Raw genomic sequence first — 26,095 nt, 5'->3', positions numbered from 1 at the left:
CTTTTCAGTGGTGCCCAGCAACAGGACAAGGGGCAACAGGCACAAACTGGAACACAGGAAGTTCCACGTAAATGTGAGGAGGAACTTCTTTACTTTGAGGGTGGCAGAGCACTGGCACAGGCTGCCCAGAGAGGTGGTGGAGTCTCCGTCTCTGGAGACATTCAAAACCCGCCTGGACGCGTTCCTGTGCAACCTGCTCTAGGTGACCCTGCTCTGGCAGGGGGGTTGGACTAGATGATCTCCAGAGGTCCCTTCCAACCCTATGATTCTATGATTCTATGATTAAGTCTTGGGTTCCCTGGATGAATAAGAATAAAAATTTAAAAATGCAGGGAAGAAAACTAAGTGTCCCTTCGCAAAACTCATCTTCTACTTGAACAAGTGCAGTTGGAAAGGGATGAATAGACTGATCATTGCTTTTTAAGGAAACCATCATCTGTCTGTCTGAAATCTCTCTCCATGCTGTAATAGCTATTAACAGCATCTCTTACTGTAAGCACTATTTTTCCATCTTTATTTCTCATTCGTATATTTTGTATATATAGAAGTTCTGGTATATAATTAACTCTAGTGTATCCTCAGATACTCGTTCACTTTTTTCATACTAGTTATGTGACCAAGCAATTGATGGAGCAATAGAAAGATTTCTTTCTCTTAATTCCTTTTTTTTAAAAGGAATGTTCACCACAGGACCAAGGGCAACTCCTTTGGCAAGTTTGCCTGTGCTTTCTGAGTATTTATTTAGTATCATTGTTTAGTACTGAATTCTCTGATTAATCTTCAGTGACAGTAACTTCAAGAAAAAATTACACAGCTTCAAAAAGTGTGTGGGCAAATTCATGGCAGAAAAATCTACTAAGGCTGTTAAATATAAAACCAGAAAGTCCCTAAACTGCAAATTGCTGGAAGTTGGAAGACCGTTCCAAGGAAGTATCACTGTATCTTTTGCTTATAATTTTCCCTGGGCATCTGCTTTTGGCCAGCATTGGAGACAGGGTAGTGAGCCAGACGGATCTTTGGTCTGACTCAGTACCGTTACAATTTTATGGAAGTGTCATGAGAGAGACGTGACAGATGCCGGGATGCAGGTGAAGAAGCGCTTTTTTTATTATAGGTAACTCATTTTTTTTTTCCTTTTCTTTCTTTTCTTTTTAGTTTCTTTCAATTTTTTTTCTTTTTTTTTTTTTTCAAGTAATTAATACGCTATGTTTTGCTCTGAGAAGCCATTTAGAGTCAGTCATTGTTTTGGCAAAGCTGGCCTTTGCAAATTCTACCTAATTGCAAATGTTGTGGGGAAAGAGAAACCTCTATCCCTGGAGGAATTAAAGCTCTCAGTGAGAATTCGCTGGGCTGATCCTTTGTGTAACCACAGTGTTGTTGCTGAGCTCCTGCTCTCTATTAGCCTCCCGTGCAGTCTAGGGTTTAACTTGGCAGAACTCAAGGTTTTCAGAGAAATTGGTTCAGCTCTTTAACCATCACGTTTACCAGCCCACATGCAAAATCCCTAAATATCAGAAGTCACGGATACTTTGAAAGCACATGAAAATCCATGACTCACATGACAGCTGTGACAAAAATGCAGTCTTTCTTACTCCCCTTTTGTTTATGGTCTTTCAGCCAATTTCCAGTCTGACAGTATAGAAGTTCAAGTCAATTTTCAAATAAATGAATAAAGTTCAATATCAACACCTTGAAATCTTTGCTAAAACTCAGATACAGTTTTCACTGTGTTCGCTTCCTCTGTAGCTCTTTTAAAGTACAGAATAATAAAAGAAAAATAGGCATTGTTTTCCTGAAAAGACTTGTTTTTATATATATTTATTGTATTTATTTGTGGTTTTAAGAGTTCTTTTTGCATCTCTGGTACTCAGGTATTTATACATAAATATTCTAACATCCTTTCTTTTAAATATATTAATATGAATGCCAACCACTGCTAAAAGGGAGAGGTCTTCAACTGCGTGATGGTAGGTTAAAAGAAAATTGCAAGGGCTGTCAACTTTTGTAAAAAGCTTGAGACTATGTCAGTTCATGAAAAATATCAATAATCACAGATTTTGAGATCTCACCCACTTATTGAATGGTCACTTGATTTGCCATAAATCTATACAGCCAAAAGGGGTATTTCTGCCTTCCTCCCCTCCATCGCACTTGACTACTGTCTTTTTCTGCCTCTCCAGTGCTGTCACTAGCACTGTTCTTCAGCCTGATCTTTCTACCACATGGCTGCATGAACTCTTGCAGTGGAACACGGTTGAGTGTGGGCAGGACTGTTCCTCTGGCGCAGCACAAATGAGTGTCTAATTAAAGTGGGCATGTAACCATGACCCCAGCCCTTGGCTTTTCCATCAAGTATTGTGTGCTGAATGGTTTATCTGGGTTGTTTCTGTTCCATCTGAGGAAGGTTACACAGGGGAGGAGGCAGGCTTTAAAATATGAATGTGAACCAGCCTCATAGTACCTGCCCTAAGCCGAAGTTAAGCTGGTCTCCAGTTACCCCACAGGCAGCAGGGTAGCTGTGGAGTACGTGCAGCACAAGCATGCTGAGCTTCTGTACTAATGCCGTCACCAAAACAAGCAATTTGCTGATATCTGCAGACAATTAACCACTTAAATGTTTGCCAAGGAGCATTATTTGGACCATACTTTGAGCCTGACAAGGCCAGTTGCAGCTGTTATCTGGAAAGGGGATGAACGAGGGCAGAAAGTGAAGGCCTCCTAGTACATGCTGTACTGGGAGATTATAGCTGTGGGCCATTGCCTTCTCTCTTCTCTTCTCCTTGACTTCTGCCAACTGTTAATAAATGCTCACCAGGGAAGAAAAAGGAGTGGTGACCTCTCAGTAGGTTTATCAGCCAGAGGAAAGCAAGGACTGTGAGGAAGAGGAGGTCTATCCAGATAGTGGTGCTAATTCAGGACCCAGCAGGAGAAGAGCAGGACTGCAGCTGCTGTTGGCTACTCGAACAAAAGCGCAGTCTCTTGCAAAGGAAGGATAAAACATGGCTCCTGGTGGCAACTCCAAATCTTTCCACCTGTGTCACCTCCAGCTTTGTCTAAGAGCTTTATTTTTGACCTCCTCGTCTGGAAGCAGTGACACAACTAAATCTTACCCAGAAACAATGGTTAGATGTACTGGGCATTCAAATGCAGCCCAACACATTGTAGAAGCCTCCCTAAGCTCACACAAACTCATACATTAAGAAAATTACAAGACAGGTGATCATATGAAAGCCCACTTTCTCCTGTGAAATACATCTGCTGGGGTGTGAGAGGGAAAGGAATCATCCAAGTCCACAGAGGATTAAATTACTCTGTTGAACTCAGTCTTAACAATAACAGCAACAGTCATGATCATCCCCTGCCTCTGAACATGGGACAGTTAATAATATCTCATGAATAAGGGCATAAAAGGCAGTTGTGACTGTGGAGGCATGAACATGGTTTACAAAAACCTTTCAGCAAGGCAAGTGACAGAATCCATCTGGATGAATGCATTGATTATAATGTGATGGTCCAGAAAGTACGAAAACTGCTTTCCCTTTAAAGGGAAGGACTTGACATCAGAAGATACTTAGCCAGAAACAAGCTAGGAGCCATACTGCTTACTCCTGACTCACCTAACCGCGTTTAAATGCTGAAGATGCTTTTCTGATCATTTGAAATTTTGTTCTAATTATGGCCTGAAATTGTATTTCCTGACTGTTAATTGGCGATGTTCTTCCTTCCTTCCTTCCTCTCTGTTTAAATAGCACTATTGATTATACACTTTTTTTCCATTACCTCTCCTAATTACTTCGAAGTATAGATATTAGCAATTCTGTCTGTTCACTACCTAACTTGCTTCTACAACCAATAATGGCTGCTGTGCAGTGCCTTCAAGGAGCAGGTGATGGATGGGTATGTTTTCTTGTCATTTCTATATTTACAATTCCTTTTTGCCATGCTTTCCAACTTTACCATTTACTTGTTATATTGCTATTAAAGAGGGGTTTGAAACGTCATTTTGGACATTTCACCTCCAATAGTAATGCTTCTTAACTTCTGGTTTTTTAAAATTTATTTACTTCCTTTTTTTGGATTGCTGTAGTTTTCTTCCTCTTATTAATTTTTTTTTCCCCTCATTTTGTGTCTTTGTGAAATGTTCTTATCTGGAAGAGAAATAAAGGCAGAATGCAGTTTTCCTGTTTCCCTTACAAGGTATGTTAGAATCACATCTTTGAGCAATCCCTCCTGAAGACCTGTTGGCTGGTTTCTGGTTTTGACTTCTTTTTTGGAGAAATTGTAACCTGTTGGGCCTTAATTATAATGACTCCAAGATTCTCCAGCTGCCTTGGATTTTACTATTTCCTCTTGCTATATTTCTTCCACTACTCCACCTCTTCTTTGCCTCCAACTCTTCTGCTCTTCTTCTGATGAACTGAATTAAAACTTTCACTAGCAGAAATTATGGTGTGCAGCTGTGCACACCATTTGCTGATTCCAGATTCTTTCCCTCTGTTTATGCTTTCCACACAGATTGTTGCTGCCACTGGAAAAACAAATTAAATAAAACTGGCACCCGGCTTACTGGTGAGACTAGCAGTAAACAAGCTGGGGAATGTTGGAGCTGTGTGATAGCCTTAAGAAAATGAAATTAAATAAAAAGCCCAGCTGCAATGAACCATTTAGCACAAATACCTAGAAAGTATCATGAAGGTGAGGCATCCCAAAGGGGGATGGCTGTGGGCTGATTTTTATTGAGCCTAATAAGCTTTGGTGTCTTTCTCCGGGTTAGAGAGCTAACAGGTTGACTTGGAGGCCCTGGGAAGGATAACTTTCTCTTTCTAAAAGGCCAGGATTTCTAGTAAAGCATTTATTTCCATTGTCCTATTCTCAGCAAACGATTTTGCTTGCTTATTAGTTGATGAGTATGGAGAATAAGGGGAAACATTCTCTACTTGGTGTTAAGATATACATATGGGTCTGCTGAGATATTTCTAGTCTGGAACCTAACTGGCAAAATGTTGGGTATTTTCCAACGTGTGTCGCCAGCTGCATGTGAATATGCATCCCTGAAATGCTAGCATTTGGCAGCCATCAAGATCTGCAAATATTAAAGTATTCATTCTTGGATCTACCTATATGTTTATAACTTGCCTCCCCCAACTGTGTGTGAGAGTCCAAAACCAAAGAATCCCCAAATACCCTTTATATGCTCTCTGGCTCTCACTCCCACACACACTCGTACGTGCATGTGCATGTATGCATAGTTATTAGTCAAAGACACATGCAAACATACACAAAAAACAAGGCAGAAAGGAAAGCTGCTCTTGAAAGAACATCATTTGCAAGTTGTAGCCTTTACAGTTTCATTTTTGTTCTTTTATTTGATCACAGATATTTCATGTTTCTCTTGCTTTTATAAGGTATTCTGTGCTGAGTATGAAGTTACCAGAAGCTTGCGGAGGGTAACAGGGTGGATTAAGGGCACATCAGAAATTGATCTGAGAAAGAGAGTATGGGGTAGAAAGGAAGCTGCCAGCTAAAGAGGGGGCCTCTAAAGGGCAAAAAAAAAAAAAAGCTTGCATAGCTTTTCGGATTCTTATTCCAAATGAACTTGCAAACCTCTTCTCCTGTGGGTCCAGCCAAGTGATTTCAGCCATTGCAAGTGATGATTGCTGTGCATACCTCTGTCGCAGAGGCAGCAGGCATCGCTGGAGAAACGTGGGATTTAACAGCTGGTGGGGGGAAGGGTGGAAAAAGCAGAAAATGACCCCCTACATTTGAAAGGCGTGATGTTTCTTGCCTTGTCCCCCTCGCCCCCACCGCACTTCCTTCCCTCCCTCCTACACATGCATTAATAAAGCGAATAAGGATTTCAAGCTATGCAGTTCTTGGAAATAGGTTGGAGAGCCGACGGTGCTGTAACTGATGTGTGATTCTCCTTTTAGGAACGAGTCCCATGTGCTGTGCACAGGGGCTGGGGCGCAAAAGCCTCGCTGCCAGCCCAGGCAGAGGCGAAGCGTCCGGAGTCTTTGGTTAACATTCCCCCAGTGCTGGGAAAAACTATTTCTGAAAGCAAAATGGTATTGTATATGTAAGATATAATGTAACTTTTTTTTTTTTTTTTTTACAAAAGCTGCTATTAAGCGCGGTGTAGAGCTGGGAGGCTCTGAGCAGGGCAGGACACTTCACAGTCAGATTGAAGACGGCAAACACATATAGGAGATAAAACTTTGAGATTCTTTGGAGGGAAACCTGGTCAGAATTCAAGCTTTTGGTGTGGACACCAGCCTCATCTCCTGCCTTGCTTCTGTAGCCAGTGCCTCCAAGTTCCAGAAAAGTCAGACTGGAGATGCAGTCTCTTCTCTTGCTCTTTCAGCCCCCGCCGCCGCCACCACCACCGCCACCTCAAACGGGTGGCTGGTGCATTGGAGGTCCTGCTTTCGTCTGACTCATTCTCCTTTTCTGTCACAGTGACCTCCAGTGGTTCTCTTCATTTACGTCCTGCATGCTGTGTCCTTCTAAAGAAATTTGGTTACTTTTTTCCCTTTTTTTTTTTTTCCCTTTTCTTTTAAACATCCACAGAACAAAACCTGTTGAAGGGAATAAATGGGAATGCATCAGGTTTTTTAACCACGTTATTGTTGTTGTTCATTCGGGCACTGGATTCCTCCTTGTTGAACGTGCGGGAAAGGTGTGCATCTGTGAGACTGGTGAAATAATTAGCTGGTGAAACAGAACCATTATTTGTGACTATTAAATGAATGAGTAAAACTGTTCTGAGATCTGCCAAAATGTTCACATAGAAAAATCAGACTGCACAAGGGGAAGGAGGGGGTGAGAGGCTTGGAAAAACTGATTTGCTCAAGTTTGAAGCAGGTCAGGGAAGACTGGGGGAGGGGAAGGGACTAACTTCATCTCTGAGGTGGTCCCACTTTCAAGAACTTTGTGAGCCCTCTTTCTGGAAGTGGTTCTCTTTATACATTCAGACTCGGCTGGCAGCAGTCACCTTGCTTTGCCTTCTCTTATTTAGAGAAACAGCTGCATATGTCAGTGTTTTTGTTGCTCTTACTTTGTACCTTGTGCCAGAAGTTTTGAAGCTATAAGCCTGTTCACCTTCTAAGTACAGCATATAAATTTGTACTCTTAAAGAGGGATGATGGGACAGTCCTGGAAGATGGGAGTGAAAGGGAAGCACATCAGAGGCTAGGACTGAGACACCTCTGTATGCAAAGAAGAGACAAATCATTACAAACTGGAAAAGGAACTGTGTTGAAAACAAGTCAAACACTTTCGAACTCTGAGAGGCCCTTGGGAATATTTTTTATGCAGGCAAAACTATGAGTGAACTCAATGGAAGGTTTGCCTGATTAAGGGTGGTTGAACATAACCCTAGAGCATCCCTCCTCCCACCTGCCCAGGCCGAACAAAAAAAAAGCAGAGGTCTGGGTGTTAAAAAAAAATGACCATGAATGAATTCATAGCCTGTTGTTGCAAACGGTATAAGGAAAAAATGACGCATAAATTTTGCTGCTTGGAAGTGCCTGCAGTGTTCGCTTTAGTTTGGAGGTAGCTATGAATCTCATCTGCTGTGAGATCTTCCTCATTCTTGCTAGCCCTGTCTAGTGGCAGAAGGGAAAATACTGATGAAGTACAGGATGACTCTCAAGAATCCAGCGTGAGATCAGCCTCTGGATTATGTGCTAGCTACTGTTATTTTTTTTCCAGTTGGATGAAAAGCCTGCTCTCAGACAAGCGGAGTCCGCCTGTACAGGAGGCAGATGACGAGCGGGTGAGGGCAGCCTGCAGCACGACCTCTGATGCGTGTGCCCTGGTCCCGGGGATCGCTCCTGCTAACATCAACAAAAGCTCTGTGGGGTGTTTATAGTGCACCCAGACAAGCATTCCTTTCACAATACCTAACAGACGTTGTATATACCACCGTAGATTGTTCCATATAACCCTACCTAGGCTCTGACAAATAAGACCACATCACGGACTGCTCTTTCCCAGCTTCAGACGACTTGCCAGTGTGCTCTCTTTCCTCTTAATACGTTAAAATCACCTAGGATGAGCTGCACATTTTCCTGAGGTCTTTTTTTCTTCAGAAAGTTTTAATTAGACCCATGTAGTTGTTTTTTATTATGCATGCATATGTTCTTACTGCGATGCTGTTTAAATAATAACATGCACGCAAATTGTTCATGTTAGTGTGTTCTAAATTTACTGGTGATTTTGGACTGTGAGACTAACTCTTGTTATGTCTGTCTCTGTTGGTCTCTGGCTGCTGGCTTTTTTTGTAAGTGTAACTATTAATGGTCCCCGTGGGTTGATCTTTGTCTGATAAAACTGTCTCTTAAATGGATTAAATATAAATGACAGATCATCTGTCACTAGAGCTGCTCTTAACTCCAAGTATTTATCCCATGTCATCTTATCATTATCCGAATAGCTCGAATGCAGTCATAGTGATTGTGATATATTTATTTAAAGTTTTCATTCTCCTGCCAATATTGAGCCTCTGAAACTGAGCAAAGCTGAGAGCTCTGCATCTGCTTAGCCCTATGGAGTTCTGACGTGAGAGTAAGTGAAATGTTAAAAAAAAAAAAAAGTTGATGTCATCTGCATTTCTTTAATGCAGATAGCATTTTCTGTATCTTGTTTCATGATCTGGTGTTTCAAATATAAACAAATCTACTCTGTCCGGTAAGGAACTTCCTGTAGCCATTGCACAACAGCTAGGCTACTTGAGAAGAGGCCTTTTAAAGAACAGCCTCTCTGTATCTTTCACATTTAAAGAAACCCAGGGTTTTGTCAAGTTTTTATACTGGTGCCAGTTCCTCACAGCGTATCATTTGGAACCGACTGTCACCCAAGCGGCTGTCAGTAATGCTGCCCTGTGCTGCTCAGTTGTACCGAGAGATAAGCCTTCAGATCTTTCCAGTCGCTGCTGGTGGCTCTGCCAGGGTTCTTCCCAGGAGTACATCGACTTTGCAGAGTCCGTGCATTGCCACGCTTTTACTGTGTGCGACTGATAGATTCGACATCCAGCAAACATGTAGGGCCTCTCTGCGATCCATTCTTGCAATACCAAGCAGTCCTGTATGTAAACCACCCCTCTGTGCTCAAGGAGACCATGCAATCCTGGATTACTGATTGATTATGAGCAATCATGTGGGACTTGTATTGGTGTATTAGACTCAAACTGCTTGAGGCTGCAAAGCAACCCTGTCAACCCAAGGTAAATTGAAGCTAACTTCTCAGTGTAGTTGGTGAGTTACAAGGAGCCTTGTCCTTCATCTCTTGTGATTTCATATGTGTGAGCGGAATGTCATCACTATACAATGAGAAGACTCTTAATTAGCCCCAAAAGCATGATAAGCCCATTCTGTCTTACGGAAAATTTATTAAGTCTATGTGCTTTCCTGGTAAATCTCTCCTGGTTATTATTGGAACAGGAACTGGAGCGATGCAAAAGGTAGAAAGGAAAAGAATCTTCTTGGCTGCTGGCATTGAAAACTGTAGACATTTTAAGTGGGTACAGCAAAGCACTAAATCTTCCCTGTTTTGTCTCAGAATTGCAAAAGCAGGCTGGCCTGAAAGCCTGACTGAGGAACTGGTTACTAATACCACCAATTCTTGTGTTGATGGGTCTCCACTCCTATGAGCCCCAGCCTGGATTAGAACAGCCTTTGGGCAGTTCACATTTCACACCGAGGGCTGATCTGGTTGCAGTACTGAACCACTGACAAAGTGGTATACAGACACATTTTCTTCTTCTTGGGGAAAGAATTGGTCTTATTTAGGCCAGAGTTTAGCTGCGCTCAGTGATTTACTCTGACATGCATGTGTGTTTCCTCATCCTTTCAGGGTCAAAGAGGCCAAGAATTAGTTTCTGAACACCAGTAAAGTGACTAACAGTGTGAAAACTTTAAATGTGTCAGAGTAGGTCTTCTTCATTCCTCTGGTGTAGCAACAAAATGGAAAATTTGGGTACGTATTGGAAAACTCAGGTTACAAGGTGGGATATTTTTTCCTTTTGTCGTGCCCTTGTTTTCTACTTGAGCGATCCAGATCTTATAAAATGTAGTTCTAATGGCACTAATCCACACAAATCCCTCCAGCCTTTAACATGCTTGTACATGCACAGTCGTAGCAAGAAAGGCCGTTCCAGTATCTTGTTGCTAATGAAGGACTTTCATTAGTGCGTACACACAGCTCACCTTGCAGTTCCTCTGGGGAAAAAATCTCTTCAAATTTTCTGAAGTTTTCCTAAGGGAAACTTGTCCACAATACACGGAATGGTCTTAAACATGCCCTCTAAAGTCCAAGCATATATTCTAGTGTAGCAGTGCACCCAGGAAGGTGCAGAGGCTGCTCACCTGCATTGTCAGAGAATGGGATACAGCTGTTGGAAAAGGCCAGTCCATGGCATATGCAAAGCAAACCATTCCGTTGGATCACTCACTCATTCAGGAGGGGCATGGAGAGGGTTAGCTCATAGATATTTTCCACAGTAAATTAGTTAACAACTATAGGAAAAAATTATTGTAGTTGTGAGGGGAAGAGTCCAGGAAACCGATTAAAAGGGAGGACTCTAGGGGGTATATATTCAAAGAATTGCGTGGGAAGTTGTGTGCATAACTTCCACTGAAGTCAATGTCTAGAGGGGCATTGTGGTGGATGGGTGATGAGAAACCATTTTTAAGCGTGGTCACCTTTATCTGGGTGAATACTGAAGCCTGTGACTGATTATCTAATGACTGTATTCACAGCCTGAGTGAAAGACCTGGCATAACCAAGCATGAAAAAAAACCAAAAACCAACCAACAAAAACCGAGTGGGAACAAGGGAGGAAAAGGGGAGGGTGAAAAGGGAGGGGTAGGCTATACCATAATGTTTTGCCTTTCTGCACCAAGCTTTCAGCAGAGCTCAGAACATTTTAGAAAAGTGGGCAAGTCTGACCCCATTTTGAATAATAAATGGAATAAAAAAATAAAATTACTTCTCCAAAGAGCCCCAGTGCTCCTGTTGTTAAAATCAGGGGTGAATGCATATGCCTCTTTCCCTGCTTTGTTGTTGAAGCCCTCAGAAGAAACTGGTGGTGGTTCTCAGTAGAGCACAAAATGTATACTTTTTAATTGAGTTTGTTGCTCACTTGGCCCAACTTCTCATGGTGACGGTTTCCATTCTATTATGGGAGGTATCCTGGTGTGGTGCTTAAAGGTAGTTTGTGCTTCCTCCACTTGTATCTATTTTGTAATAAAGTAAAGACCTTCAAACTCCAGAGAAACTATTCCAGCACCTTTTCTCTGCAGTAAATTATGACCAAATAACAAAATGTTTTAAACTCTCAATGACTGTAACTAAATACATCCAGCATTTCCCTACTTTTTGAATTACTGCAAGAGCCAAATTCTCTGTGGTGGCTCAGGAGATCAAGGGCACTTACTCATAAGTGAACATGCATGCTTACTACACTGTAGGTGCATTGTATTGGGAATAGTGCTGTCCACATGTTGGGATGGTGAATGCCTAAAACTAAGCCAAATAATTCCTGTGCCTGAAATGCCTTCCTTGAGAGCATAGAGTCATTTCATAGTATAGGCGTAAACTACATTGGCCTTTTTTGTGTGTTTCTTGAAAGCCAAATGAATGTCTGTATTTACAAAGTACCACGAAACAAACTCCACTGGAACTCCACTGTTGGTGAGTTACCACTGCCAAGTGCTCAGGGTCTAAAAAGGTCTGTTTTTGAGGTCCAGCACAGTGTAGCTGCTGTGAAGAACTGTCATCATTTGGTGTCTCTTAACAGCTTTTAAGTTCTGTAGTAAACATGGTGACTGCTTTAAAACCAGAGCAGCAGTGGGGCGCCAAATGTAGGTTCCCCTTGGAGGTCTTGGGCAGCAACAACGTTTCTGAATGTGTTAGCTGGATCTGAGTGCAGCTGTTCAGCCCACTTCTGAGGTAGTCAACCATCTCCTAGTATGACACCCTGGCTTCATTTCTTTGTAATTCTGGCTCGTCTTTGACCTCTCAAGCTGAAAACTTGTAAACCGTCTTTTAGAAAGTTTCAGCGAAAATAGTCATACTATTTTTAAATGCAGAACAAGGAAAACACATTGTATTATCCATGTTAAAAATATTCTGGAATTCTTTCTGAGAAGCTGTAGCACCTTTGTGGCTCAGGGGAAAACATGGAAAATTGGAAGTGTATCTTTCGCATTAGAAATGCTCTTTTATCACCTTAAAGAACACCTGGCCATGTTGTAACCCTCTGAAAAATCACACTCATTGAATGAAGGCTCCTTTATCAGCAAAAGCTTTCATCACTGAGCATGGTCCAACTCCTGTGCATGACTGGACTTTGAGAGCACTTCCCTTACTGAACAGCCAAAGGCACCCCACCACCCTCCAGCTCCCATGTTGCACCCGGACCACAGACCCTGCCATCTGAGCAGGCCTGTGCTAAGAGGCTATGAGGGCAAAGGCAGACTATTCCCACAGTGCCTGCTTAGCCAGAAGATTGGGAAAAGGCACTGGGATAGGGCAACGTAAAGCAACAGTGAGGAGAACACCTCCCCACACTACTCTGGTTGGTTTTCCTGCTGGCAGGTAGGTAGAGAGCTGGAGGAAACTGGTGTGGAGAAAAGCTGGGATGAAGAGGTCAGAGAAATGCCAGAGGCCAAATGAAAGTTGCATGAGCCACGTTTCTTCTGGCCCTTCCAAACTCTTGGAGTGCCTCCTTATCCGTAATGCTGTCCATTTTAGGAATGTTTAGGTGTGCACGTATGTCATGTAGAACATCAGGTGGGCAGACATACATGAATGTGAAAGTACAGTCTTCCAAGAGGTCATACAATGTGCAGGTTGAAGCCCTAGAACTATTTTTTTACTCCTCTGCAATAATCATACCTCACATTTGACATCATGTATACCAGAAAATATCAGGATAAGTCCTGATTACTGCAGGGTCTCTGAGACAAGTTGAAGCACTAAGGTTAAACTGTCTGAAAAACCAAAGTCTCTGTAAGATTTTAGACCTGTGCAGTTAGGAAGGCAAAGCTGCTGTAGTTTGCCTCAGAAATAGGGGTCTTCAGGGTTTATTTTCCTGCGAAGCTGAGAGGTGAAAAAAAACTTGCATTCGGCTTTGCAGAGTTAAATCCAATGGTCTGCAGCAGTGACTTTCAAACCATAGTTTGTGAACCGCAGGATCTGTAGACAGCTTTTATAAGGCCTCTGTAAATGCCTGTAAGAAAAACAGGACTTCTGTTTGAATTCACTACAATCACAAATTTTACACATAGGAAGTAGCAAAAATTTGCAAGTCCTTAATGAAAAGTGTAAAGATAAGGAGGAGACCAGAGGCACTTCAGAATCAGGCCTCCTCTTGTGAAGTGGTCAGTTCTACAGAGCCAAGGTTTAGCATTTGGGTGTATGGTTTTGTTTCATGCTCTTTGGGCAGCCCCCCTCTGCCGAGGATCATCCTCTCTGACAAAGATAAATTGCCCTTGCCCACTGTAGCTTTAGGTTTTAGTTACAGCTGGGATATGCTGGTAATCCTGAGGTACAAAATCATCTTCTGAATATATTGCAGTTAACTTCAGTTGTATAAATCCAAGCATTAGCTGGATACTATAAATAAGCAGGATGTGCAAGGAGGCCAAGTTGAAAATGTGCAGGAACCATGCCTTTTTTCTTTAATGCAACCCCAAAGTTGTGCTACGTTTCATCATGTATAATATTTTTCATCTGAAAAGGAAATCATACGCATGTGCTTTGTGGCTGTAGTAATTAACTGGACATAATGAAGCGTTAAATTTCACACTTCAGAGAAGTGGTCGGGTGAGGATGGGTAAGTTTTTGTCAAATTTTTTTGCTTTTAGTCCTTTCTTGGAGGTAGTTTTCTGCAAGATTGGGTAGTGAGCATAAATACATCTGGTTTATATTATATGATGGCTGTACTTTGGCAATGGAAAAAGATGGCACTTAAAAAAAAGGAAAGAAGAATAAAAAAGAAAAGCTTGGCAACTACAGAATGGAGCAACAATTACAAGAACTACCTTAAAATTCCCAGGATTTGTAATTTATTTTTCCACGCTTGCATTTTTCTGATGTTGCTGATGTTAAAGGAGCGAGACAGAGAAAATTCAGTAGGATTTTACAAAGTACAGATATCTCCGTGAAACAATCTCCTTTATTCAGGTTGCCCCCACAGCAGCTGCTGCGATTAACATGTGGGTGGTAGCAAAAGGGATAGGAAGCAGGACTCATATGTTCACTTTAAAAAAAGGGATAGGAGATAATTCTTTTCTGTTGTTTTCTGCAGCCAGCGACCATGAAGTAATGAAGATGGTCTCCCCCTTAACTGCAGTCATCTATGGGTATAAGGCAGAAGTAAAATTAATGCAGATGTTTTTCAGAAACAGAGCCATGTGAGGCATCTTTGTGGTGGGAAAAGTTATTCAAGCCATCCAACAGTACCCAGTGATGTGTCACCTATTGCAGTCTCCATGCTTTTTTTCCTTTATATATTCACCAGTAAACACTCTTCCCCCCCCCAGCCCCCCCCGCCCCCAACATTAACATCAGGTGGTCCCAAAGTACAAAGACCTGAGACTCCACTCATGTGGTAGATATTTTCATCTTTGAGAAAAGTTGGTGGGAGTTGAGGACACTGAGCATCTGCCTATTTTTGAACAAGACTACAGGGTGTGACATGAGAGCACCTTCCAAGAGTGTAGTAAGTGATGCATCCCCTGGGGCTGTTTTTCACATCCTCTCATTCGGAGAGTGTAATGCTTCAGCCTTTGCAGGGCTGGGGGCTGGAAAGTTTGGGAATCATGCTTTCCCTGCAGCAGGGGCTATATGACAGTACCCCCAGGTAGCTCAGCAACTTAGCTGACTTGAAATAGAGCACTGGAACAAAATACGTTCTGAGTGATTTTTAAGTAAAAGCTAATGTGAAAATGTGGGAGCTTGAACCAATGTAAACACATTAAATTTAAAACGATTTTCAAATGTAGTAAAGAAAAAAATAGCTTTCCTGCTCTTGAAATTCCTAAAGGACACATTTTTCCTTATGAGTCACGATTTAATTAGATTATATTTTATTAGACATTCTTTACAAATTTTAAAATACTGCTATTATACATGCACAAAGGAAAATCAGTTTGAACAATTGTATGTAGGCATTCATTGAAGTCAACCACAAAACAGGAACATTTTATGTCAGTTATCAATGTACTTGATATGTATATCTAAAGTGCATTATGTTACAAAAAATATAGAAAGTCAGCAGCACCAAGATACTTTCACAAAATAAATACACCAGTCAACAAAATAAATTATGGTAAATGTGACAATAATAATTGTCTTAGCCTTAGCAAAAAAAAAAAAAAAAAAAAAAAAAAGAAAATTCACAATAACCAAATGTGCAGTTTCAGAGAGCAATGGGGGGAAAAGGTTTTATTCTGAGCATTTACAATATTTACAAGTAATAAATATTTTAATACTTCCCATATGTTCACTATTACAGAATACTGCAATATGTCTTCCAAAAATCTCTTGCTGAAAATGTCAGCGCCTCCTGCAAAGAAAAGAAGGACAGAAAAAATATAAAAATTAATTTTCATTCCAAATACAGGGACACAAAATTAATAGCAAGAGTGACATGGACTATAACAAGTGTACATTGCTCGTAAATATGTGCAATAATAGGGCAAGAATGCTACAGTTTTAGACGTCTTTTCAAGACCTCTACTATATTTCCTTTGATGCAACTCAGGTAGCTGTATGAAGACCTGCAGTTTGTCATGACACTGAGGCCATCTATTCCACTCTACTGTACACTCAGAGAAACAGGAAGGGGCTTTAGTTTTCTTTAGAGCCTTATGCAAGAAGATTCCCAAGTGCTACAGGTAGAAAAATTGTATCAACATATAATAAACATACCAAAAAAAGTACAGTTGGAGAAACGAGAAATTTCTTTTGAAGGTAAGAGAAAGAAAGTCCTTATTGAGCACTGTGGCAATCGTGCCCCTGCTCTGTTAACCGCTTGGGTGTGGTGTTGGGCTTTTTGCTGGCATTACAACAGTCTCCCGAGGCTTATTTGGTCTATCTTTTGCACTGAGAGGCCACCTGTTAGACAAGGGTCTGTTTACTGTAGAGTTAAATATTTCTATGCTGTCATGAATACGAGTAAATGCAGTACTCGTACAGTAAAGGCTGCTCAGGTCTGGAAGTGAACTGCCCCTTGATAGCGTGTCTCTTTAAGTGCTTGATTGAATTGAAAGACTAGAGTCCTGAAACTTTCTTGTCCTGAAAGACTAGAAATCCCCTCCATGAGCCATGGAGCCTTCATGGTCCTGAAAGAAAACGAGCATCTCGTCATGTTAAGCTCTGACTCCTGTTGCATTCAGTCAAAGCTGAAAGAGTCAGATGTATACAATTCTAAGATGTGGGAGTTTTCGAAGGGATGCTGTCAGCCTGGTGTGAGTTCTGCACTCCTGCCTTCCTTGTGAAGGCATGAGAACAGAAGCAGAGCCTGCTCCTATCCTGGCAGTATATTTCTTATACTACGATGTTATTTTAAGTTACTTCTTAGCGGTGCCGCAGAAAATGCTGAATGGTTGGGCTTTTTTCCCTTCTGTCCCTGTGAACAGCACGTTTCTGTAACGCACGTTGGTTCCCTGGGAAACGGCTATAGGGTGGAATGCGAAACTATAGGATGGAGCGTGATTCGCTCTGTTGCTGGACTGATCGCCGAAGCTGTGGGTAGCGTTCCACATGGCAGACGTGTGTGGGCGTGAGACACACACAAAAAGCAAATCCTTGAGAGTTTAAGAGGGTTTTTTTTATGTGCACATTGAATATGAGACTAAATTTAGAATTAGGGAGTCTACTCATTCGAAAGGTTTCTTAGGAAATTAAGTAATAACAGCTTAATTGAATTGGAATGGGAATATAGCTGGAAAGTCCATGAGAAAGTCTTTTTTAAGTGCCTGGAATGGAAAGCCTAGCATGAAGCTCCCCCCTAATAATTAGCTAGTAATATTAGGGTGTATTCAGGCTACATTACAATATGTATAATAATGGCACACAGTTCATACAGTGTGACTGTATATGTGGGTCTGCATTATGCAGGCCTACTTTTAAGAGGTTGACATATTCATTTTGGCTTGGATTTTAGGCTTTGTTTTAGAGTTTAAGCTAAGCCACATTTTGACAATGGGCTCTGTACTAATGACTACTTGCAAGCTGCTTTGTGTGATTTGGTCCCAGATTTTGCAAGATTGCCTTCTTTTATGAGATACATCCTGTTGTAAGTCAAAAGATCTAGAGAGCACATTATTTTTGGTCTTTTTTTCTGACCTAAACCAAACATTTTGAGACTGAGATTGTGCAGAGGGAATTGGCATGAGGATTTTAGTTCAGTGTGTTGAGCAGAAAAGAAGCACAGAAGGGAAAAGCAAGCTTAAACTTTATCTTTGTACTTCCTTGACATTTGCCCTACTGCTTTATGTATAGCCACTCCCTCACTAGAAAATGATGATGGTTCTCCTAAGCTGCAGCTAGCCGTAGGGGTGCTACAAAAGCAGCTTCTATTCATGTAGCATGTGGAAATCCTGTCTGCACACACCTTCCTTGTCCCCCACCCGCAGATAGAGCAGAAGTTCCTGATTCAGCTCAGGACAGCTGAGGATCCAACCTCACTCAGATGTGGTCATCCCTCCATCTAAAATGTGCTTGCCCACCTTGTGCCAACAACTGCATAGACAACTGCATTGAACCTGGCTCCCCCTAAAGTACATGTCAGGGAGTTGGGACTTGCTTTCATTTAAAGTTTAGAAATTATATCTTTTACCAGCCTACTGGGATAACTACAAGCTCATATACTAGCAGTTCTTAAGAGCTGAACCAGCACATTATGCTCTATCCTTGTGAAAGGGGAATTTTGTTTTCCTGTTTTATTGCTCCTCTTTGTTTAATCATTTTCAATTAATTATCTAAAATACAGGTCCTCTTTAGGAATCTGTTTCTTGCCCTGGAGAAATACTGCATCTCGGGCAATAATATCAGTAAGGTAAAGTTGGAGATTGCCTTCAGCAGTCTGGGCTCCACTGTAAGGCTGACTGCCTTCAGCCATCCAACCATACTTGAAACAGAAAGGCTGAACTAGGAAAATCAACAGGGTTGTACCTGTTATTCTTTTACATATCCAATTGGATATACAACCAAAGACAGAGTAGTAAGAAAAAGAAATAACAGCCAAAATGTCTATGTGCCAAAGACATGCTATTTATTGGCCACCACAGTTCCTCAACACCTGTTGAAACATCAGGTGACTCCTGACTGCAACATGCCTTTCCTAAGGCGCTGAGACAAACCAACCTCTCGTACTTCACCACTTACTGCTACAGCCATGCTAACCGGTTTGTGGTGTGGGACACAGAATGCCTAGACCTAAAGGTCCGTAACTCCTGTTGATGCCAGCAGAAGTTGAGGTGATGGAGCACATTGCAAACTATGGCCCGTGAAGCTTAACCCAAGGCTGGATTTTAGTCAATCCCACAGCTGGTGCCTTTTTCTAAGGGATTTACTGTGAGCAAGCGGCACTTCTCTTATGTTCCTATTCTTCCAAAGTGAAGGGGAGGAGAAGAGAAAATGGTGGAGTTTTTGCTGTTGTAAATGCAAACATTTAAGGAGAACTGAGGAGTGGACTCCTTCGCTTAGTCTGCAAGTGTGCGGATTTCCACTCAAGCTGAGATGGCTGCAAGTGGATGAGTCGCTTGGGGCACCTGGGCTGAAGTCTCCAGCTCGCCACTGCCCTGAAAACCCTTCATTGTCATACATGAGGGAAGCTCGTCTCTCTCCAAAAGCAGTGCTCAACATTTTTCAGCACCAACGTAATTGTTTCACGAGCTGGTAAAAAGATGGAGCTGAATTAAAAAGTCCTAATGGCAGGGAAAATTTTATGGCGAAAGGCTGGTCCGCATTGTTTGCAGATATTACTAAGAGAGAAATTTTCCGTGTTCTCCCCTAAGGTTAAACAGTAAAATGAAAAACTGTAAAGTAAGGGTAGGAAAGTTGCCAAAAAGGGGAGGCGTTGAGAGGGAGGAAAGAAAACTTCGCCATTTTATAGATGCAGTGCCTTAAATAAAACTCAAAGCTTTCAATCTGCTGGGGCCCAAGTGTGGGACCAAGATCTGAAGTGAGAGACACCACGGTTTAAACAGGAAAGGAAATTTTAATGGCCACGATGTGCTTTCTTTTTGCAGAAATGTCTTTACTTGCTACTCACTCAGCTTCAGGAAGCTCATTTTGTCATGGGAAAGAACGACTTTGTCAACAGTGCAAAGTGTAAAGGGTACTTACCTCCAGAAAGCACCTTGAGACTGTGCACTGCTTGAAAAGCCACTGCCCAGTTATGAGCATAAAGGTATGCTATTACTCCAGGCTTGGGTGAGACCTCAGCCTAGCACACCAAAGGATAACAATTTCAACAAATATATGGTATGCCCCCCAAAAGGATGTAGCAGGATTACCTTAAAGTGTGATTATGTGTAGTAACAGAGTTGTCCAAGAGTGGGCTCTCGGTCATGCCACTTCCGTACATGCCAGAATTTAGCCAAGTCGAGCGGGCTCGCCTCTTTTTCTTCTCTTGTTCCTTACGTTTTCCAGGCTTTGCTTTCTTTTTCTTCCCCGATGCCTTCAGAGGCTGCTCCTTGTAGGTCTGTGATTTGTTTGTCTCCTGAGTTAGGTATCTGCCCTCATCTTCACTACCAAATCGGACAGGGTAGTTCTTCGTGTTGGTAGCAGGCTTAGGGTTAGGTGAAACCTCTGAAGTTGCACGGATTTCTGCAGTGTTGACACCTTCAATTAAATTTTGAAGGAATATTCTTCTTCGTAAGTCTTGGATTGACTTGCCCTTGTCATGCAACAGCTGGTGCTCTGATACAGCCCGTTTGCTAAAGAAAGAGAAGAGAGGAGGGGAAAAAAAACTTTTAGGATTTGGTTATTGCCCAGTACTTGGCAGAGTTCTCTCCACTGGCAGTGGCAGCCACAGTGACCGTGTACCAGCTTTCAGGCTTGGAGACATCCAGTTAAGTCAGACTGCTGGAACAAGTCCTGCTTCTCAGAGTAGCTGCTCCCTACAGAGAAGGGAAAGACCTAAGCGGGTAATAATTCTCAGCTGACCGATCATACACGACTGGACCTGGAGTTGGATTAGTCACTGCTCTGTTCTAGGAAAGTACTACATCTCTTAATATATCACACTTCAGGCAGTAAAAGCAGGAAGACAGTTGTCAAAGATAGGAAAACTAAAGGGCCAGATAATGGAGCACTGCAGTCAAGCAAGAGAAGGAATAACGAGTACTTTGTACTGAAGCCGGAAGCAGTGTTTATACAGCATCATTCTAATAATTTTCTTCTGCTCAGTAATGTGCTTCAAAAACATAAATGAATAAATAAAAGTGCATTTCATTTCTAAATTTAAATGAGTACTATTGCAGGAGCATAATGGAAAAATGTTCAAATTTGGGCACCTTAAACGTAGGCACTTGAGTCCATAACGAGCTATCCAGAGAGGCAGCAGCCTGAGCATCAGCAGAGATGAGCCTCAACCACTCCTGTTGATTTTACTGCGTGGCCACTTGTGTCTAATTATAGTTTTAGATGCCTTTCTAGTATTCCATTAAGCAAGAACTTTTGGGGCCAAATTTCTTGTCTGCTGTGCTCTTTGAGTTTTATGCTAGCCCTCTTCACTGGATCTTCTTCAAGAGCATCCTGGTTTGTTTGAGTAGGTCCCTGGTACTTTTCCAGAGTTCTTGACCTTTTGGTTCACTAATCTCTGTCCTGTTTTCGAGGAACTGGGCGATGGTTAGCTATACGTCTTTTAGAGATAGATGTTGTTCTAGCAAAGAAGGTATGAAACATCTGAGGAAAGAAGATACAGGTGGCACCTGGGTAACACATAACCGTGAGAAAATACATGCTTTTTCCTTGATGTAGGATAGACGCAGAGCTGCACTGTGAACCACAGAAAGCGCAAGCTGGGATTTTAGCTATGTTCCCATGAATGCTGTAATACAGTTTATCCTTCCAATTGCCCTACTTCAGTGTGCTGAGATTGGCTATGTATCCTCTCATCTTGCATCGGGGTACTACATGTGACTGGATTCTTACTGGCCAAAGAAAATGAATTCACTGCCTTGCCTGTCGTATAATCATTTGGTCAGTTAGCTGGATAAGAAGTTGTTTCTGCATGTGGGTGAAATGGGAGAAGACACAGAACTGTGAGTGAATATTCCTTCCTTCCGTCCCTAATTATCCTGCTATGTTACCAGGTTTCAAAATGTGGTGGACAAAGACAGTATGCTAAATGATTGGGAGTGTTCTGTAATTTATCTTTGCCGGTCCCTTCAGCCAAACACTTTAGATTTGTGGTGGGATCAACAGTAGAGCTATTTGAAACTGGCAACTTCAAGTAGCATTGGCTTAAGAGCATCCCCTTCACTTTTTGTCTTTGTAGAGCTGCACTTTTTGAGTATTGGGTTCAAGTGACGGGTTCAAGTGATACTACGTCTCTGCTACTCAGTGTAAAATTCAAACAGCAGCTTTCTCACATTCTACAACGAGACTACAAGACGACTGTTGTTTTTGCATGAAGTGATACAGCAGGGATACTTGCTCAAAATCAGGCCTAGCTATACTCGCGTTTTTGAGCACATATTTGACCAAACATTGTCTATGTTTTAAGCTCCCCCAAAACAGTTTTGGGTGACTTCAGACTTTAGGACAAGTGTTTTGTGCCCTTCAACTCAATGTCCCTAAGCAAAAAAGCAACGTGATACTGCTGCGTTGAACCCATATTGTCTCATTATCTTCAGTGCAGCTGTGACCACTAACCGAAGCTCAAGATCTCCCCCAGGAGAACGTTTTTGACCAGTGCACTCCTTGAAGCTCTCCGATAGCCATCTCTAACAACCTTCTGACTAAGGTCAGTCTGATTTGCAGGTATGCTAAAAAGCTAGCATACCTCGGACTCCTCTGAGTGGCATACTTCTGTGCTGCTTGTCAAGCTGTCCATTGTGGCTCACGTTACACTCCTAGCTTCAGTAATCTATTTTCCCAGGATATTTGCATGGGAAATGCAGTTCTCCTTTCACTCTCCTAGTTTATAAAAAGCGTACAAAATCTTGGTGCTTTACTGAGTTTAAAACAGTACATCTCATATGTGATGAGCAAAGCTTTCCTACTGCCTCTTGTAAACTACCAAGGATAATTCCTTTTATCACAGACAACCTAAAGCTGCCTTAATCCTGTAATGTGTATTTGGTCAATTTACCCACTGTGACAAAATCTTGAATCTCTAAAGCCTGTTATTAAAGTCCTCTTGATTGAAAAGCTATTCCATTTTACAGACCCGAAACCTAAAGATTTGGTTCCAGTACACACAAGGCAGTCAAAGAGCATTACAAGATCTACATCTTGTGTGAGTGTGCATTTCCAAAATAATGCAGGGATTGACGTGTGAGGGGTTAGTGTGCCAAAGAGGGTGGGTTTCTGTTTAAATGTCTGTATGATATTTAGCATCAAGTCTGGCCCCAAATAACACTCTGCTATTCCAGATGATTGTATAACATTACGTAGTGTTATATTTCACATGACTTTTATTACTCAGCCAGACTTAAGGATTACATTTTGCCTACCAATTTCCTTTGTATGCTCTAGATCACAAATCTTCTTAAAACAAAGAAGATGTGGTAGATACGTATCTCTTTGACCTTCTGCCTCCTTCTGCCTCAGTTATTCAAACAACTCCTGTGTTTGTAAATCAGGGAAAAATACTTGCCCAAGAAGGCTGATGTAAGAAGTGCTTCATAATGGAGATATCAACAATATCTCACCCACACACTCAGAGTAGGAAGGCAATGGAAACTGGAATGATTGCATTCACATATTGGGTACGGTATGTAAAAAAATATTAGGCTGTTAGGGTTAAGATGACCCACTAGAGGTCCCTTCCATCCTTCTATAAAATGTGCCTCTCATTCAAGGAAAAAGTCTGACCCCAAACCAAGTGCAGTAAATGCTGAGCTTACATGTGGTAGGCACTTTTGAGAGAAGGATGTTGATGGTTTGTATGTCACCAGGGTGTCCAAACTAATTACGGTATCCAAGTACACTATGCACATATGGGACTTAGTGTCTCATCATGGGGAAAAGAGTAGAAATCCAAGACTTATGACTATTCTGACTTCATGTACTTCCAGGTAAGCTGTTCTTTCCAGGACCATGCAGTCTTCATTTTTTTTCACTGGCTATCTAGCGTCACTGAGAGGCAACATTCTTTAAGCAACAACTTTCTGCCTCAGAGTTGCTCTTATTTAACCGTTGTTATCCTTAACTATTCACATTGGGTCTGATCATAAGTTCAGCAAAATAACTCATCTCTCGGTCTGGATTTTGCAAGACCAAGTGCCCTTGCCACTGTCTCCAAAGGGAGTGAAAGCAGCTCAACCTATCTCAGGGTTAGAAAAAATATTTTGAACAGATATGGAGACATGATGCTGCAATATCTGGGCATGCTGATAAAAATATCTAATTTCATTTTGAGGCATTACTGGGTTTCTCAGAAGTTCTTTAGCAGCTAAAGCATTTCTATAACAAATAATATGCCTGGCATTCTTTTCTTGGGCTAATTTGCCATTGCTTTCCATGGGAGATTTTCCTCAGTAAAGTCTGTAGAACTAGGCCTATGTCATTTTGATTATTTTTGCATGGCTATAATAACGTGCTTCAGTATTTTCATCCGTTACTGGTTTAAGCCTTTGACTGAAAAAAAAAATATCTCTAGGCTTAAGTGAGTTATTAACCATTAACTCTAGGAATGGTTTGTGGTGATATTAAAACAGGACACATGTTTGAGTGTGGTGTCTGTGTTTGTGCTGTACCCACAAACAAAACTACGTGAGTGCCACTAACTGACAGCTAACTGGTTTCTTCTGTGTGTTTTACATGCCATAGCAAAGAGGGAGCTGAGAAATGCATTTTGACTGTTTAGCTTCCACTTTATTTTCCCCCTGTCAGAATGGAATGGGGATGTTGGGAAGACCTCTAATCCTGACCTTTAAAAACAAGTGTTAGAACAACACTAGCTTCAAAAAGAGAAAGAGTATTTCTTAGCAAATCTAACTTTTTTAAAAACAGATTTGGCTTAGGTCCAATTCAGAGTTTCCTAGCCAAGAAAATACAGCATTTGACTGTACTTCGATTATTTTCAGGTTTTTTTTATTTCTGAAACTGAAGTTTGGTTCCTCTGTATCCCAAAGAAGAAAATAGTCTCAAATGAAATAAATAGCTCAACAAGAATTTGCAGGAGTACAAAATAGCTAAGCATTAATGGACTGGGAGGAATTATCAGCAATAACATGTTCTACACAATTTGCTGTAGGAGATTTGTAATAGCTGTCTGCCTGGTGCCAAGGTTTAGGTGTGTCTGAAGTCACTTCACCTGGGGGATTTTTTTTTTTGTTGTTGCTTAAATGGCAGAGGAAGTGCTATTTGGAGATCTTGTCCTTATGTATGTAATCAGTTACAAGGAAACCCATCTGAAATTCAGTTTGCTGTGTCATGTTTCCCAATAAGTTGTGATTGGATTTTCCAATCCTCTTTCTCCAACCTGACTTCCTTTTGAACTCAGTAACAATACAGCCCTCCACAGTACGACTGAAGTGTTTCTTCCTTAGAAAATCTGATGCAAGTCCAGTGAAAGCCAGTGAGTTAGATGTGTGAGACAGCTGCCTCTACATCAGCCCAGTGGCTTCTCTTCTGCACTTTGCATAGCGGTATTAGTATAAACCATGTTGATTATTTTGGAAAGAGCAAAAAGGTCATTTCCTGAACAGACTCTCTTAAGTTACATTATCATTTATCAAAAAAAAAAAAAAAAACAAAATGCGTCTGCGTACAAGTCAAATACTGGACTCTCTTTGGATTATTTTTTTTTTCCTGAAACGGCAGAAATCCAAAGAAATTGTTCAGTACTTCACTTTCATGACAGCCCTCACTACTGTGCGTTTTCCCCTACCCTTATCAATAATGGCCGCATGCCAGGGCTGAAAAAAGTATACGGTACTTAGTGTAACATACAGCACTTTGATAAAAGGGGATGCTCTCTACCTGGACCTTCCCAGGGAGCAGAAAGGTGCAGGGGCAGCAGCGCATGCTGGACAAGCAGCCAGCTGCACTGCTGCTCTCTTCCCTCGGGAGACCCTCAGATTTAACATCTCCCTCCAAAGAGCTTTCCCCAACAGCTGAAAAGCGCTCTTTCCCTGCCCCAAACGCCCTCTGCCCATGGCTTGGGCACCCCGCAGCGAGCACCTGGGGCAGGTAACCCGGAGCCTCTGCGCTGCTGGAGGCTGCAAACCTCCCCCCGCCCCGGGCTGCTCCCGCCGCCCGCCCCGGCGCTGCCGGCCCGGGGGGCCGGGGGCCGGCCGCTTCCCTCCCCACCCGCACCCGGAGAAGAAGAAAGCCAGAAAGAGGAAAGAAAAAAAAAAAGAGAAACTCACAGTCTGCGGCTGATCCCCTCTACTGATCTCCCGTAAGAGGGCACGGAATAACTCAGCAGAAACACTGCGAAACTCCACTGCTGGAAGAGTTTAGTGAACATTGTATCCTCCGGGTCTTAAAACCTGCAAAGAAAGGGAGATCAGTCCCGAGGGACACATGCGCCAGCGCCGTCCCCAAGCAGTCCCTGCTTTCGGCTCTACCAGCTCCGAGGTTGTGAAGGAAAAACAAACTTTCGGAGCCCTCGGCAGCGGCTCACTTCTTCCAAACTTCGCTCCGTCTCTCCCCCTTGCTGCCTGCCTCTCCCTCCTTCCTTCCCTCCCTCCCTCCCTCCCTCTCTGTCTCTCTTGCCCGGAGGCAAGATCTCTCTCAATATTAGTTCAAAAATCATCTAGCTCATATTTGAGTCGGGTTAGAGAGAGCGTCCGTTTGTCTCCCCGAGCCCTCTTCAATTCTGGTCCTCTAAGCGGCTGTCTCAGGGCTTTCAGTTGCAAGCGAAGCCCTCTTTGCAGATAAGGAAAGATTCCCAAAAGTCAGC

The 26,095-nt window shown here is 42.1% G+C and overlaps 1 protein-coding gene across 1 annotated transcript; it reads right to left on the bottom strand.

Moving 5' to 3' along the window:
* Positions 1-19,525: 19,525 nt before the first annotated feature.
* PTHLH (parathyroid hormone like hormone) lies at positions 19,526-25,830 on the bottom strand. The gene is made up of 2 exons (XM_074572784.1): positions 25,560-25,830; positions 19,526-19,952 (listed from the first exon to the last, which is right to left on the bottom strand). Exons 1-2 carry the CDS (start codon positions 25,658-25,660, stop codon positions 19,526-19,528), a joined length of 528 nt encoding a protein of 175 aa, XP_074428885.1. The 5' UTR covers positions 25,661-25,830.
* Between the last annotated feature and the right edge of the window lie 265 nt (positions 25,831-26,095).

Source organism: Larus michahellis, chromosome 1, assembly GCF_964199755.1.
Source record: "Larus michahellis chromosome 1, bLarMic1.1, whole genome shotgun sequence".
NCBI classification, from domain to species: domain Eukaryota; kingdom Metazoa; phylum Chordata; class Aves; order Charadriiformes; family Laridae; genus Larus; species Larus michahellis.
The sequence above is the reverse complement of the archived record's forward strand: the minus strand, read 5'-3'. Positions and strand labels throughout refer to the sequence as shown.

What these genes read in the sequence shown, in the direction of transcription:
- PTHLH (XM_074572784.1), bottom strand. Translation starts at nt 25,660, where the DNA reads ATGTTCACTAAACTCTTCCAGCAGTGGAGTTTCGCAGTGTTTCTGCTG. An exon ending in GAGGGGATCAGCCGCAGACT is followed by an intron (nt 19,953 to 25,559) that starts GTGAGTTTCTCT and finishes CTCTTTCTTTAG; the next exon opens with CAAACGGGCTGTATCAGAGC.